Source organism: Syngnathus scovelli, chromosome 5, assembly GCF_024217435.2.
Source record: "Syngnathus scovelli strain Florida chromosome 5, RoL_Ssco_1.2, whole genome shotgun sequence".
Taxonomy (NCBI): Eukaryota; Metazoa; Chordata; class Actinopteri; order Syngnathiformes; family Syngnathidae; genus Syngnathus; species Syngnathus scovelli.
In genome coordinates, this window is record NC_090851.1 from 6,843,107 (window position 1) to 6,861,192 (window position 18,086).

At 38.4% G+C, this 18,086-nt stretch overlaps 2 protein-coding genes across 2 annotated transcripts in view; one reads left to right on the forward strand and one right to left on the reverse strand.

Annotated features, from left to right (window-relative positions):
- Positions 1–31: 31 nt before the first annotated feature.
- Positions 32–6,680, reverse strand: adra1d (adrenoceptor alpha 1D). The gene is made up of 2 exons (XM_049719425.1): positions 5,424–6,680; positions 32–1,104 (listed from the first exon to the last, which is right to left on the reverse strand). The coding sequence occupies exons 1-2, from the start codon at positions 6,379–6,381 to the stop codon at positions 578–580; spliced, it is 1,485 nt and encodes a 494-aa protein (XP_049575382.1). The 5' UTR covers positions 6,382–6,680; the 3' UTR covers positions 32–577.
- Positions 3,538–18,086, forward strand: part of ctnna2 (catenin (cadherin-associated protein), alpha 2) — a 190,208-nt gene continuing 175,659 nt past the window's right edge. Inside the window, exon 1 of the mRNA XM_049719420.2 lies at positions 3,538–3,774. The gene's annotated coding sequence lies outside the window, so the exon portion shown is untranslated. The remainder of the gene's footprint in view (positions 3,775–18,086) is intronic.

Sequence of the window (18,086 nt, forward strand, 5' to 3'; positions counted from 1 at the left end):
GAATTTGGTATCAGGGAAATGGAAAAAAATATATTTTTTAATACTTTTAATTTGCACAAAAACAAACAGCATTAAAAAAAACTATGCATGTTCATTTCACAGTAGCACTCTGCACTTGAATACATACAATTATAATGGCCAAGTAATTGTGTCGCTTAATGCAGTGAATCCAACAGTTACAAGACACACTTTGCAGCATTTAATTCCCTGTCTTACATCACCTTGTTATATTAAACCAACATCAAGATAATTATAAAAATGTGATATTGGAATAATTGTGAACCAAGCAAAATTGAAAAAAAATGTGTTGAATCTATTATGATCGTGATGGATGGAAATAATTTAACGTGCCGTCATTTTAGAACAATCAACAGTTGCACCTGTCATTTACACTTCCCGGTCACAAGACGACCACGTGCACAATACAAGAATTTATTTTTAATCAAAAACATAAAGACTCAATATTTATTTTTGATCAAGCCAGATTTCTGCTACAGTGAATCCTATTCTCTGTCCCTTATTGTGGTGGTTCTGAATGTGAATGATCAAATGATATTTGGTCCAAAAGAGCCTCCTCTTAAATGTCTGTCTCCTTCAGGCCGTAACACTCAGCCAAGTCATAGAAGTGATAACTGCTTTGTTCACACACGTTGTAAATCCCCATTGAAACTGCATCGACCACTGCAGGTGCACTTCCTCGTCCCGTGCTTCCCTTAATTTTATTTGACAGGTTGTTCACAGTTTCTTTGAGCTGAAAGGAGGACTTCTGCAGTGGTGGGAACAGGTTCCATCTCTTTAAACTCCCCCCCGGCTTGCTTAACAAAGAGCTGCCGCAGGAGCCGTGCGTGGTGTAGCCTGACTCGTGTTCCCCTCTTTGTTCCAACGCTATTCCCCTGACGGCCGAGCGCCATTTCTGGTCATAGAAGCGACGCAGAGTCCTCCGCCTCTGGCGGCAGCGACACTTGAGTAGGCGGGTGAAAGCCCGCTGGAACTCTTTGCTGGAGCAGGGGTAGATCATGGGATTGATGCAGCTGTTGAAGTAGCCCAGCCAAAAGACCACCTTGAATACTGTCTCTGATGGCTTCATCGCTGGAAAGAAGGAGCCTAGCAGAAGAGAAACATATATGAGCGTTTGTAAAAGAGTGAGCGGCACGTTGAGGTCTCTATTTTCATAAGCAGCGTATTTGTGGCGTATTTCATGTAAGCAATTTGACAAACTGGACTCTTCCAAGTTGGCTGTACGTATGTTGTGTCTTTGGAGATGAGTCTGGTGGAGTGATAATTTGAGGCCAGAAAGTTGGTCTTAAGGTTTGCGTAAGTGCTGGTGCAGGGTAGACAACTTGTCTAATACATTTTTTGTGAATTTGATTGAGGCACAGGCATGCCGCATGTATTTGTTTTGTAAATAGAGGGGAACAAAACCCAAAGAATAGAAATATATTTATTGAATACATTCCTGTTATGATGACAATCATATTTATTATTATTATGAGATTTTTAAGTCATCCTAGTGGGTGGCACACAAACATGGAGGGGGGGGGGGTGTCTCTGAGTTCCCACTTCACAAGGTAGATGTGCACGCCACCAAATCAAGACTCTAGTGGGCAACTAGTCCACCGTATTTAACGAAAATGCAAACGCATTGACCACACCCACAGCAGTGCAGACTTCCCACAAGACTCTAATGGGAAACTGGTCCACCGTATTTAAAGGGAATGCAAAAGTATTGACCCGACCACAGCAGCGCAGACTTCCCACTCTCAGAATCGCCAACTTGTGCTCGAAAGTAAAATTGCCGAAATAGAGCTCTATGGGTCAAACACCCCTAAGTTTGCACAGATTGGTAGAAACTTTAAATTGGGGTTCCAGTGTCACTAGTTTGTTATTCATTTTTTAAACATGTAATTATTCCAAAAGGTTAAACTGTTTAGTCTTGAAAATTAAACATTAAAAGTCTTCATTAAACCTATGAAGCAAACCTACACCTGCAAACGCACACACAGCAAAAGTGCTGCCACACAAAATCCTAATGGAGTTGCTTGAGTAGAAAATGTAAGGGAGGGTGCAAAATGCGACGCATGGCTCGGGAGATGAGTGCTCATTATGTAAAATAGTCTGCATGTGACTTTCATACAAATAAAATGTTAGTCTCTCATCAGTGATCACACCAGGGACTCCCAGGCAGAAACAATTGCACTGCTTAAGGTTTCTCAAGCCAGCGACAAAAAAAGACAACATAGCAGGGCCCTGTTTGCAATCAACAATCAATCTTATTCATTCAAAATTTAAGTACAGTCCTAATTTTGTTTTGGATTTATTAGTTAATTACTGCTCACTCAACCATATAAAGTACACTCATAATACATTTAAGTGTTGATTTTAATTAACATCACCATGGGTGATAATAGTGCCATGCAAAAACTATGTTTCTTAACTTTGACCTTGTTTTGTACACTGGTTGTTATCCAAAACCTCCAAATTAAGTTATCATGGAACCATTTGACAAGAGGTTTAGAAAGTCAGCATTACAATGTTTATTTTGAATTCTCATTTTTAAAAAAAAGTTCAGTAATTACTGTTGCTCTGAAAATATCATTTAAGTAAACAAAAACTGAAGGGCTATTTTTCCTTGTGTCCCCAACAAAGTACTGCCTAAAAGGCAAATGGTATTGGAATTTTGGATAGGTCAAAGCACTCTGTCTGCATCATCACAAACAAAAGGCCTGATTGACATAAATAGTCGTTTGAAGTGCACGTCTGCCCTCCGGGCGAAAGGTAGAATTAGTACAGATGGGTAGCGTTAAGATTTAGGAGCTGTCCACAACAGACAACAAAGTGTGGGGTGCAAGTAAGTGCTATTTTAGAAATTAACAAACAAGCCCAAAGACAATACAGCGTTTAATCAACTACAGTAGCTGTCAATACTAATAATATTGATACAAATATTGGCAAGCTCTCTTTGTGAATTAATCAACATTGACCATTTAACACTGCGGTTTACCTACATTTTATCTATCAGCAACAAAATAATATGATGCAACACAGATTTTAAAGATTAGGGTACCATTGTTGTTGTCATGTGAACCCTAGCTCAACTTAATTTTTTTTCTTAGTGAATGAAAGAAAAATATTGCTTGGAATGTATTTACATTTCATTTGCATTGCCTGCAAATACATTGGAGAAATCTCAAAGCACACCACCAAATTAAAATGTCACAAGAGTGGATGGACAAGTTCATTACTCTATGCCTGCCATCTAGTGGAGGACCATTTATTTGTTTTGTCAGTCACGATTCATTGCTTTCTGACCAATAAAGTGAGATTGGACAATTTCCTGCAGAACACTTGTTGGGAATCACTGATAGCTTAAATAATGAGTTATATTGACCAGCTAGGACTCCGCTCATGTGGTGTTCAAATGCTACTTTTAACTCTTGTTCGCATGAGTCTGCACGGACCTTCCTGCACCCTAAAATAATTTGGGTTTTGTTCCCTCCCCCCCCTTTGGTCACCTGCTCAGTCACCTGATCAGGCACCTGATCAGGTGAAGATGGCTTCTCCCACATGGCAGTCTGCCTCAATCAGTCTCAGTTAGCTAAAAAGATAGTAGTGATATAGTTTTTTACCGCTTCAAGCTTACAATTTGGATTACCTGTGTGCTACCTGCTTGCCTACCTGCCAACCCCCCACTCTCTCCTGGCCTGCCTCTTATCACTTCTCTACCTCTGCCATGCTTGCCTCCATGTTGGACATTCATTCTCCATCTCCAACAAGGTATGAGCAACAGCTGTACACAATGTTTTAACATATGCGTGTGACAACAAAGTTTATAACATCAAACCCTAAAAGTAATTGACACAGTTGCTGTTGTCACACTAAAATCAGTTGGGCTAAACCCCAACTAACCTGTGACCCTTAACATGGTAAGTGATATGGAAAATGAATGCATAGTTGTTGTTTCAACAGTGAATGTAATTCCTGCAAATATTACATCATCCATAAACAAAGACAAAACATATTTGTATGAACACTGATGTGACATTTAAATATTATTTATTAATCGCAATAGTTCCTGTCCACTAATGAATATATTTTTTGTGGACTAATCAACAGTAACACTCTAGATGTCACATTAATAAACAACGTGGTAACAAAACTAATTACTGACACAACTGACATGTTTTTATGACTGGTGTGCAAGATAAAAAAAAGTATAGTCCTAAACTGAGCCAAAATGTGGTCCTTGTTGAAGAGTAACAAGCCCCAAGACTCCAAAAAGTGTTGATTTGTACCCTTGGCACTTAACTTTTACAGCCTGTACATTTTTGACCCTGGGAAAAAAAGGTATGAGTATTCATGCAGCCCCTTTTGATTTATTAGTGTGGGTGGATTGTGCCTTGAAGGTCAGAAAAAAAAAGAAACCTTTCTCTAGAATTAGTCAAGATTACACCAAAAGGGAGCAGTCTTCCATTTCTCCCATGCAAGTACAATCTATATTGTCATCCATCCTTGATACCACGTAGCACTTGTGCAGGGTCACTGGAAGCTTAAGTCGATCCCATTTAGACTGATCACTAATCAATCGCGGGACTGATATATGAAGATAGATAAACATTCACACCTACAGACAATATGGAGAGAGAACCTAACAAACCTGGGTTGGAACAGTAGCAGATGCCTGAGAGAATGGAATGAATCCACATAAACACACTTCTGTCAATGCCACACACAATTTCACACCTCAATCTGTCACTAGGTCATTTTTTTTCGGACATTTCCAAGGACCAGATGTACATTGTGTTATGTAAACTACTCTTATACACGTGGAATAAAAATGACAGCCTTGCAAAATTGAGTCAGCGATAAATTATTTGAGTTTTCGACCTCAATCATTCTTCTCCTCCTTAGATTTTTTTTTTTTTTTAAAACTGGTGACGTCAAAAGCAAGTAAGGTGTGACATATGACTCACTTCAATTTAACCAAGACTAAGCCGAAGTATGGTGTTCCTAAAACATCAATAAGGTTGAATTGTAGATTAATAAAATTGGATTGCAGTTTGTATCCTAGACTAACATGTGCCCTAACCCGTAGTGATGTTTCTCAGCTGAGTTATTTATCTATTTGCAAGGGAAACAAAAAATAAATAAATAAAAATGGAGCTATTGAGTGAATGTGTTGTCAATGCAGGTCCAGCCTTTTTTTAATGGTGCAGTCAAAAAAAACACGGATAAAAAAAATCAGAACACTTCCAATTAGCTGTTGTAGACCACAACTCACAACCTGATGCTCTCACACTCACTCTGCCTATATATATATATATATATATATATATATATATATATATATATATATATATATATATATATATATATATATATATATATATATATATATAAAAACATTATATTGTAAGTCTACTTACCAAAAGGTAAAAAGAAGAAAAAAGGCAACCAACATAGGATAAACATGCCTACGACGATGGCGAGGGTTTTGGCCGCCTTTTTCTCCCGAGAGAACTTCATGAGGCGCACAGAGAGCGAGCTCCTGAACGGGTGCTGCTTGTTGCTTTTGGAGCTGACCGCGCGCGCATCCTCCAGCACGCTGCGGCAGTGGATCCTCAGAACCACCTCCATGGACTTGTCTCGTTCCCGCTTGACACCCGCCTCCAGGCTTCTGGTAGTCCTTCGGGCCACCACGTAGACCCGAAAGTACATAATGAGGATGACCAGGAGCGGCAGGTAGAAGGAGAAGAGAGAGGAGAAGAGCGCGTATCCGGGCTCCTCCGTAATCCTGCAGATGCTCTCGTCCACGGGTGGCGGTTCTTTCCAACCCAGCAGCGGTCCAACCGAGATGACTGTGGACGACACCCACACCAAAACCAGAATGACGCCCGCCCTCCACTCAGTCATGATGCTCGGGTACTTGAGGCAGTGTTTGACGCCTATGTAGCGGTCCACGGAGATGATGCACAAGCTGAGGATGGAGGCAGTACAGCACAGCACGTCCACCGCCGCCCAGATATTGCAAAACACCCGGCCGAACACCCAGCAGCCCAGAACCTCCAGAGAAGCGGAGAAGGGCAGCACCACGATGCTCAGGAGCAGGTCCGCCATCGCCAAGTTGACTATAAAGAAGTTGGTCACCGTCTGCAAGTGACTGTTGCACAACACGGACAAAATAACCAAAATGTTACCCACGATCGCCACCAGAATAAATAAACCGAGAAAAAGGCCGAGCCAAACGGATCGGGAGTCCAGTGTAAAGTTCGAACACGCCGCAGTGCTGTCGTTTAAAAATATTAGCTCCATTGCAGAGCCATTGAGAGGCTCCGTGAAATAGATCCCATGGATACTGTCGTTCCTTAAGTTTGAATCCGTCATGCTGAAGAAATAGCACACGTAAAAATAACTTTAAACTAAGTGCTTCATCATCTGCGCCAAACAATAGTCGTGCGTAAAACAATCCCAAAAAGAATAAGCAACCCGCAGGGCCGCTTGGGCAACACGTTCATGGGCTCGGTAGGAGTTGAGGAGGCGACAAAAATATATAGAAGAGCCTCCAACTCTTCGCCATGGGCACGCGTATCTTCTTGGCTGTGCAGCGGCGTGCACTGGTGGCATCATTTTCGACCATCAACTGGCTCCCGGAGTCAGCCAGAGCAGGTCCGACCGAACCTGCAGCTCCACCCACGTCATACGCACGCACACACGCGCGCGCGCACGCACGCACGCACAGAAATTGTTTCACTCAAAATCTCCTCACGTCAGCGCTGCCTCAATGTCTAATTGAAAGCGTTTTGCTTTGTTGATGTGGATGATGCTCATCATATTTGTAAGAGCTTAAATATGGCTTTTTATTCACAAGCCAAGTAGCATATTATCAATGGGTCATTTGGCCGGTTATTTGTAGAAGTAAATGAAAGCTGAGAACTTCATTCAAGTTGGATGTCCGCAGGAAAACTTTCCAGAACTATTCATGTTAGTCCATATGTCAAGACACCACTTGTATTTTGCTCAAAACTACTAGACAAGAAAATGTTTAAATAGACAATTTGATTCTTGAAATATTTCTCTTTTATTGGCTCAGTGTTTACACAAACAGAAAAATTCAACTTTTTCACTTTTTGCTTCAGAAGCATGCCATAGCATTGACAAGCAGATAGGTCCTATCTGATAGGGCGTCCAAAAATAAAGCTGTCACAGAAATAGTTGAGCTGGCCTTTCATTTTGACATTTATTCCATGAAATTGTGTTATTTCTTTCCCAACCGTCTAATCACTTCATTTGGTTGTGTTTCCCCTGGCAACGCTGCTTAATATTCAAATTAGTTTTCCAATTAGATTCCTGCCTTTAGGTGCTCCCGGGTCAATCTAAACAACACAGGGCCTTCAGATTCCGCTGTGTTGTCTAATTGTTCATTGGTGTGTAGGGATGGGAATGGAAAACTGGTTCTTGTTGAGAACCAGTTCCCACGTTACCAATTCCTTGGAATCGTTTGCTATTTTGCTAACAATTCCCTTAGCGATTCCAGTCAGCACGAATTATGTCGCTACGCACATTTTGCATGGTACGCACGCTATGCAACATGCCTAGCGACACAAGTTACTAGCAAGCCTAATCGTGATCATTTCACGTATTATTTTCACACTACACCGCAAGAGGGCGCTCTAGACCTGTGGAATAATTGGAACTATAGTTATCTGAATAACTCTTAATATGTTACGTCAGGCACGTTCTCAGTTTGTAGTTTATGTGTCACGTAACGTTAGCATATCGTTGAATTATTAAGGCTGTTGTTGCCTCTATTCTATTTTTATTTTAAATTGCCTTTCAAGATGACATGCCTGTTCTTGGTGTTGGATTTTATCAAATAAATTTACCCCCAAAATGCGACTTATACTCCAGTGTGAATTATGTCTTTTTCTTTATCATTCATTTTATGGCTGGTGCGACTTGTACTCCGGTGCAACTTTTAGTCAGCAAAATACTTTTCCTTTTTCTTTCCTCTTCACACAATATTTTGCTCACCCCAATTCTAGAGAGATGACAAAAATTGTTTAAGACTTCACTCTTAGGTTTGTAATGTTATATTTACACAACGTTGCAATATATAAAACAAAATGATCAGAATTGTTTATGCGCTTCTTTTTTTCCCCATATGAGAATCGATAAAGAATTGAATCATTAAACCAAATCAAAAATTCAATCGCAATTATAAAAATCTTATCAATTCCCGTCTCTATTAGCGTGAATTATTTTCCTTATGCGATTGGCTGGCGATTCGATTCAATTGGGATAGACTCCAGCCTGCCTATGACCCACATGAGGACACAAGCTATACAAACCTCTTGCAGTCTCATTACTGTGCTTGTTTACCTAATGTGGCTCCCTGTGACTATTTCAAAAATGAAATGCTGACCATATGTAGGTCAGAAAGCTTTGCGTGAGAGGACTGCAGCTAATAAGATACAGTTGTGTATGCATGATTAGATTTTTCACAAGTGGTCTTTGTTGGTAACGTAATTGTGGTGTAATAATCAGAGAGTAATTCAGTAACCATTATTAGAAGCAAAAGAGGGTTACCAATTCTGTAAAAAAAAAAATGTAAGAAAAGAAAAACAATTACATTTCCCAGTCCTGCTATGGGTTTTCATTAATCATTCCAAAGATATCAGGGCCACCAAGGACTTAGCTCTCCTGGCCCCAAGACTATAAAAAAACAAAAAAAACACTGACCTACATTTAACTTTAATATTCATCCACAGAAATGTATGATTTATTTCCAGCAATTGTCTTGGGTGCACTGTTTCTGTCCAATCATATTTCAGCTTCTATCCATTGGCTAGTCAATCTGATATGTCCAGGGCCTTCAGAATCAGAAATACTGGCCGATATATTCTCAACGATAACAGCAATACCAGTGCTGTTCAGCCAATCAGATCAAAAATTTGACCCCAAAGGTCAGCGAACAGGTTCATGATGACAACAGCATTTTCCATCCTTTGAGCAGAACCTCTTATAGCCAACTTCCCACCAGCAAAACAAATGGCATCATGTATTTAATATACTTTTATTTTTGGTTTTGTCACATTATAAGATGAATAATGTTGATTCTGAACTGTTATTGCACATTCTTGTGTTGCTATCTTGTGTTTTTTTTGTGATATTAATAGTTTCTATAATTGAGATAGTGATAGGGGTTGCATTAAGCGGTGGATAAAGTTCTGACGGCCGAGGTATCAAATGCACTCTCACTGCTCTCCTGAATAAAAATACAACCAAAGTACTAAAGGTTGCATCATGAAAGATTTTTCTGGTGGTTGTTAATAAAGTAGATAAAACATAAAAGAGCCAGCAAAAGTTTGGATGGAACCTCACACTATTGTGATGCAAATTGAAAAAATAAAAAGGTGAACTTACTGCAGTGCATGTGCTCCAGTCATCCAAAGGTGATCACATCTGTAGTGGTTATGAATGACTCATAATCAAGTCAGTCAGCCAACTGTTGCAGAATGGTGATTACGTGGTTATCACTCCTCGCTCCTTAATGTGCCATAATCGCTGATTGCATCACTGTCTTTATGCCCCTGCCGCATTTACTGTAATTGGTCAATGATGGCAGCCCAATAGCTCATACGTGTGAGGCTCCATGCAAACAAAAAAGGTTTATCAGCAAATTGGTCATTAACACTTTCAATTCCAGCTATTTTCAAAAAAAAAAAAATCTTGAGTGCTAGCTCATTTAGAATATTCTCACTGACATTCAGGGCTCACAGAATTTGGGGTTTTATGGATATGTAAACACAGAAACAAATAATCAAATAAAGAATTAGGCTCTCTTTCATCACACATAGTAGGATAAAAATTGTATATTCCTGGACTTTTTTTTTTTTTTTAGGAGGGGTGGGGTCAGTAGTCAAACATGGTTTGGACGGATGATGCACTATTGCGCACTTTCCAACAGCCTCCACTGTAAATCTTTAATACCAACTATGAATGATTACTAGAATAAAATGTGCATGATTGACGACCTTGACTTCCGCTGCAGTCCATTCAACCGAGAAGCTTTTGACCTCAATCAAAAGGCCTGGAATTTCCTGCCGCATCAAACTGTATATGTGCCAAAAAGATTACAGTTGCAGAGTAAGTGATTGAGCACTGCACTGACACACCATAATAAGAAAAGTGTGAATCTGTTTTGGCTTTTGAGACTTTGTATACAATATACTACACTGTATAGGTTTTTTTTATTAAACTACAAAACATTACAGGATTTTCAAGGAAAAAGCCGATTGCCACAAAGAGATAATACAATCCATAAAAAAGGAGAGTGTGGATATTTCGAAGGGCTGTTGGAGATGATTGATTCACCGACTGCGCTCGTGTATTTTGGCGACAGGGATTTATCTGCGTGCTTGTACTGCTCTTCATTCAAAGATTAAAATTTGGAATCGGAGCAAACCCAGTGGCTGCCAATTGGCCGTTTGATGACAACTATCTGCCAAACCCAAAACACTTGTTGCCAGTTCAGACGGTTTCAGCCACATCTCTGTGTGCAGGCCCAAGAGACAAATAGAGTTCAATTGATGTTTGAGGTCTGTTTCTTTCTACTTTTGTAGCCTGCTCTTCATTTGCATTCAAATCCGGTAGCCTTTGCCCACGTTTCGCTAAAGCGCAGAAGCACATATTCCAATTCATATTTTCTCTGCCCTGACTCTCTCAGTATGGTAATCTCTAATGTCGACTGTGACTGTTCTTACTTATCACGCCTCGGCAGAGTGACTGGGATTCAGTTTGCCACAGGTCATATTGTACTTTGATATTACTTCATACCTGAATCTTCAAAAGGTCAAATGATCTTACTGCTCGCTTTCTAGTGTCAAATGCGGAAAGATTTTTTCGTTTTTAAAGGAACAATAATGTGTTAAAAGTAAAACCGGTGGTCTATACAGTTTTTGTATTCCATTCCCATATAAGAGTCTCTTTCGTAAAATGTTATGTAAAGTAAGAAACATGCTTCGGTCCTGCAACTCAATATATCTGTCTTGCCTTTTGTGTGAATGATTCCCTCAACAATGCATGGCTGAACTGAGAAAGGAATTACAATGTAAGCATTTAAAGTACACGACAGACATCTGACATTCGCAGTCACGATTAGGGTGTGGTGTCACCTTTCATCTCAGGGTAAGCGTAGGATGGACTCGTCTGCAACACTTTTATTACCAAGCCCCCCCTTTATGGTCCCTGAGCCAGGCTGCCCACGTGTCTTGTTAGAGAGGACTGTGATGTATTTGGCAAATGGCAACATCATTCATTAAGGGATTTAAATGATGTAATGCTTACATGCAAAGGTTTGTGTCTGAGGTAACTTGGATATAATTTTGTCTTATTAAAGGTTCTCCTTCACTGTCTTTACTGCAACAAACTGTGGCTCAATGTAGCTTAGAGAAAATTCTTGAATTATTTCCTGAGGTTTTTGACTTGTCAATTTGTGTGCACCATTGCCATTTTTTTTGCATTGAGTGAATCATGGCATGTAATCACGATACAATTTGCTTTGTGTTTACTTCTAGTGCTCTGAAGAGTTAAAAAAAACATAACAGAAAGACGGATGGGAATTTATTTATATTCTATTTTTCAGCTCAAACACTTCTTATTGAAATATAAAATGCAAATTCCACCTCAAAACTTTGAAGTTAACCATGAGTTTAGATATCCTCTGACCAATGATGATAATTATTGATGCACAACGGGAGCTTTTTAAAAGATGCGATAGAGCTTAATGATCCTGAGCCACATGGGAATCTGATAATTTTCTACTCACAGACCTGCAGTATAAAAATAGAACTCTCACAAAGAAGGTCCTCTGTTATCAAGGCAATGTGGGCTGAGATTTGCCTCACTGATCACAGCAGTGCCAGCAGCTTCACAGGTGAGATGCTGCTTGTATTGGAAACAAGCAGACAGTGTCTACAATACACATTGTACATTGTAAATGTAGAGCAAGACATTTGATAACTATCACTTAACCGACACGTTGAGCTTTTTATTGAATAAAATACATTAGAATTTATTTGCCTGATTTGCACATCATTTAGTTCTTTAGTTTATTTCAATTATCAATGCTGTGACGGCTTCTTTATTTGTACAATAGTAATGTTCTCTACTGGTCACTGCAGGATTGTAATTGAATTTTATCAATCAGGGGGGTGGTGGCCATTGGGAATTTCTGAAGATTCCAGAATAGCCGGTTGACAAATATTTTAATCCCAGTTGATGCATACAGTACATTGGTGGGACTGAACTTGATCTTCTTAAAACTGAATTAGCAGATGTACAATTTCCTAGTAAACTCTTGGAAATGTTTGTATGCAGCGTGGCTTTAAGCGAGTTTGCCATCATAATGGGACAAAATGGTTGTTGAAAAGAGAAGCTTACAGACAAACAAATGAAGGTTGGGAGGGTTTAAGCACTATTTACATATGATTAAAGCTGTCTGTTATCTTTGGCTAAAGCAGATCCTGTTGAAATCAAATTGATTAAAATAGGCATCACATGGTTAAAGCACATATTTTCTATTTTTCTCACAACATAATAGTGAATGTTTTTGCAGCCAACATTTGATTAAAGGTGCACTGAAAATGATCATTTTGGGGGTTCAAAAGTTATGCTCCACAAATTTTTATTTATTTATTTATTTATTTATTTATTTATTTATTTATTACCCCTTGTCTTGCTTAATTTATTCTCCCACACCGATAGCCACTCAACACAGACGTTCATGTATCGTGCCATTTATACCTGCATATGTTTGGATTGCCATTACATGTCCTCAAAATGACCCCAATGGTAGCGGTCACATTTTGGCATGTCTGTTTTTACACAACAGCAATGTAGTTTCAGGGAAATGACAGATGACACAGCCTCTGAGCAGCCAAACAAGGAAAAGAAATATCTTCCTGAGGTTATTTCAAACTCTGACTTTGGAATGACTGACTGACAGTTTTTGATTAGCAGTCCTGAGGGGCCTGAAAGTGGTGAGACAGGTCAGACATTTTTAGAGTAGAACCCAGGGTAAGTCCATGCATAGCACAAAGTAGGAATAAAATAAAACTCATTAGTGCAGAATATTCATTCATTTTAACAGCTCATCCTCGTCGCCCTCGCCTTGAACCAAGTAATGACAAAAATTACCCAAACCAAAATTTATTTACCATAAAGACTCTTCTCCATATGCTGTATGTGTTGGCCTATGTTTGACACTGTGTGAATCTCACTTCCAATAATTATGCGACACCAAGTGAGTTTACTGATGCAAGTCTCCAGAGATGTGCTCTGTGTACTTCGGGTGTCCTCTTCAAAACACTGAGACCCTGCGTTGCCTTTCTCACGCCACATACACTTTGTTGTATGTTTGTGTGTGCGTGTGACTCACACCCACAAGAGAGTGCTGCTCCATGTACACCATTCAGTAAATAGCAGTGAGGATAAACGATCAAAAATAAATATATAACCGGGACTAATATGAACTTTTACCACCGATAAATTCCTTTCACACATGTCAGATCTTTTTAAGAATCTGGTAGAAAATGTTAGTATATTGAAAGTTTGTCTGTAGTGTTCAATGTAAAATTTAAAAACAATCCAGGTTATTAGTTTTGTTATATCATAGAGGAGATCAAGAGAAAATGAAATGTCAAATCAATGGTTGCAATCAATGACTGCCATTAGCCACTTGAAGACGGGGGTGAAGGGGATAAATCACCACTCCCCAGTTGGCGTTGGGGCTTAAGTACGGTTTAACCACTCTGATTTTCGTTTCCCTCAGTCTGTATGGAATTTTCCTTTGCTACTTGTCACTTAAACATTGTAGTTGCTTCTCAAAATTGTCCAAACAGCCACATTGGTTAAATTCAAAACAAACACGCCGACCGACATACTCAGTAAAATGGTACAAATGTATCTTTTGAAAAAGTAACATTTATTTTTGGAAGAAATGTGTCTCTTTTAAAAACAACATAACCTTATAAAAAAAAAAAAAAGGCGAAAAAGCCTTTATTTTTTATTTTTTAGAATCTAAATGCTCCTGAATGCGTTGGACTTGGGGACCAAATTGACAAATAATACAGTATTCCAGACTATTATGGGATGTATTCATTTATCATTTATTATTTTTGTGGTGTAGGATAATAAATGTAGACTTTACCAATGGAGTATTGCATTCATCGTGGTTTCAAGACAGAAACAACTTTTAAGAAGTGAAACCATCACACGTTTCAGCAGGAATAAAATATTTTTACAATTGTCAATGTTTTGAAAAAGTTGTATTTGATAATACAGTGAATTTTTAACTCTAAAATCCATAACTGAAGATATTGTAAGACAGATGATCATTTGCGTTAGCATGTATAAACACTGTTATTCAAAGGGGAAAAAAAATGTCCCAATTTTAAGTGCTTTAAAATAATTCATGTGACATGTTTGTTTGAAATACATTTAGCTGATAAATGTAGTGAGCTGTGATGTTACAAGATACTTTCTAAAAATCGTTTAGCTATATGATAAACAACAAACCGCATGACCGTCTACACATTCATTTTTTCCCTGGTTTCCATTTATCCCTTGTGTATTTTGATAAACGCTAAATATTCAGCATGACCTCATCCACCAGAAGAGAAAGACAAGGACATGTTTGTGGTGCCTGGTCAGTTCACATAACCCCAATTTTGTGCTTCACGATGTGGTCAGTGGTGTTTTCCTTTCTTTCATAACAGCATGTGTCTGTTTCTCTGATGTGTGTGTGTGTGTGTGTTGCTTTTATATAGTTTCGATGTTACACTTAAGCAGCAAAGACAAGGCCTCCCAAGTGAGTAGAACTAAAAATAGACTAGAGCAGGTGATTCATTGAAATTCTAGCAGGCATAGTTCCAGCCTTAATGGACACAGGGAGGAGTCCATTTCATCTGTTCACCAAATATTTTAATGAAATAGCACTTTGTATAATTAAATATACCCAGTGGCGCAAAGCAGCCTCACTGGAAACAATAAACTTTCAATTTCGTCAGCGTTCCTTCTGAATAATGAGATGTTCTGACGTGAGTGTTACTGTCTCATACCTTGACACGTTGAACCATTCAACATGCCACAAAATGTGTTTTCGCACAGCCTATGCAAATAAATCACAATTGAAAAATCTCTTGTGAAGATTTGTTTTGAGTTTGCAGTAAACAGGTTTCATCATGCAGCCAACTATGATGGGAATTTGGATACTGTATGCACATTGTCACAATTGCCGGTGCACTTCCCTTAATGAAATCATCAAATGTGTTTCATGAACCACATGTATTTTTGACTTCTTTTGATTGCATTGTTGGTTAAAAAAAAGTAATTGTATGTTCAGCCCAATGTTGAACAGAGTGCCATTAAGAGGAGTCAACTGGTTCATGAAGCAAATTTGAAGCAGCAGTACTTTGTACTATCATTATTCATGATTAAAGTTAAAAATATAAAAAGATTGATTTGATTTTAATTTTGTTTTTGGGCTTAACATTGGATCTCGGTTGACATTGGCTGCAAAGTTTTTCTTCAAAGTAAGACATTTGAATTGGACCAGTTCCCTTTGATCTGGGAATCATGGGTTTTGTTGTCAAGTTCTTCCCAGAACTCAAAAAATGTCAATATCATACACTTTCTGAATCAGATTAACTTTTGTTTTGAGATTGACCTTGACGGCAACTCTCTCGGTCTCTGTAAAAAAAAAAAAAAAAAAAACTAAATTTGGGTTCCCCCCGCCCCCCACCCTCCGAGCTCCTCTCATTGTTCAATATTTTTGTGCCCTCCAGGGGTATAATGATCCCGCCTCTGAATACCCGATCCTATAATACTAACCTTGCGTTTTTGCAGCATAATGCCTTCCTGCAGCATACCCGGTGCTGCAGGTGAAGTTTAAATAAGTGATAGGCAGGAATTGATTGATATTCCAGAAGGATCTTCGCTGTGGGGGCATTAAATACTTCCACCTCATATCCATATAAGTGAAGAAAGATCTGGCTCTTCCTTTTTATCTGCACTACTGATCATGACGTTAGACATACCTGCCCAAAATAGAAATATCCAGGGCCTTACTTTTATAAAAATTCCAATTTTAAAGGATGTCTTTTATCAAGAATGACTATCATCTGTCAAGGGCAAGCGGTACTGTTTTGATGGCGGTGCTTTTTATTCTATTATAGTAGTGTTATTCCAAAATGACATCTGATTTTGGTGATTCCCTGAAGAAAATATGCATAGAGAAACTTATTTTCAATGTTTACCGTTTGAGTCTTGATGGAAACGCTTCGCCGATCATGGAAAGGTTCTACTCGTGTGGCTTCTATGAATTGCATCATCTTTTCTCATAGTTGGGACAATTAGAAATTTAGGATTTATCTTAAGTCATCAACATACTATGATTCGGGCCGTTGATTTTGTGTTGCCAACAGTATTTTAGGTAGCTACAGATTCCCGTTTTTGGTGTTCATGTGTGGCTTCACAATGAAGGCCATTCATTGGCCATTGGTGGTGACCTCGTTCTTTTCAAAGGACATGCTGATGATTGCAGAAACTGCTGCTCCCCCACAATCTGAGCAAATATAAATGCATCTTGTATTAAATCTTAAAGGGATTGTGCAGGTAATGCTGTGGATGTTTTTGTCGTAAATCAAATGATATTTTTAGAGTAGACGGATAACATCAATGAATATCAAGAAGCAAATGAGGCTGATGAGCTATTGCTGTCAACACTGTTCTACATGGAGGGTCACGATGTGAAGTCTTATCCAGAAATAGACCATTGTTTTTTGTCCTCCATATATTTTATCAATCAAACGTCTGATTTGTTGTGCACTAATTAGCATCTTGCTGTTTTGATGCCTCACATTTTTAATTTCTATTTGTGCACCCAAGTCACAAGTGTATCAGTTTGTTTTGCACTGCTCAAGTGTTTCAAATATGATATTTCATTATCATTTTTCAGCCATGAAAAATCCTTTTCTAAACTCCTGCATAAGTAATTAGGGCAAAATATTATTTTGTCAGAACTGCCAGTAATGCACAATTTGTGTAAACAGTCAGTTGGTTGGTCCAAAGAGAAGAATGAGGAGCAAGAGATTGACTTTTAAATGACACCGCTTTACCTACTATGTTGTAAAGACCAGAACTCAGTAATAAGTGGACTTCCGTCGAGGACAAAGTATTACCAAAAGTGAAATGTAATTTGAGGATCGAGTGCCCCTTTTGAGTTTTTCAATGTTGGATTTTGCAGCTAGCAAACAGTAGATCTTTTGACCTCTGGAAATCTCAATTATTTACGTTCAACCAGAACGTGTCAGAAAATTATCCAGAAAGAACAATTAGACTTAATTATCACATACAGTAAACTGGACCATTGAGTAATTAAAATGTTTTTTACCACATAATATGCATCGTAATTTTGATTGATACTGTGGTGTAATTGCAATTTTAAATCCTAATTATATTTTACAGTACTAATTTCTAAATATAGCAAAACTTTACATTTTTAATGATTGCTTACTAAATCAACAAAATCAAAACGACCCATTTTTTTAAAATTAAGCTTTTGTATTTGATTTCATTTCATTTCATTGTGCAAGTGCACCCAATGTTGAGGCCACTGACTGAGTCATTCAGATGTCTGCCAGACATTTTGCCTGATGCGTTTTGTCTTTTGAAATGAAGCATGAGTTTCCTCAGGGGAATTAGCTGCAGGAATATCTGCAGGCACAATGTGCAGCTGTGAAAGATGACTTGGAAAATAAGACTCCCATGAGCGCAGGACTGATGATTTCCATTTTATGAAGCCGTTTTATGATCACTCTGGAAGAAACATATTTAAATTTTTATACATGTATATAAATATAAAACTATTATTTTAACTATTTAACTTTTACTATTATTTAACTATTATTGTTTCACAAGTCTTATACCAATGAGAAATAGGACCATAATAATGACCAATATGAGTATGATAAAATTTTCACATCTATCAAGGAGAAATAGGACTATAATAATGAGAAATATGAGTGTAA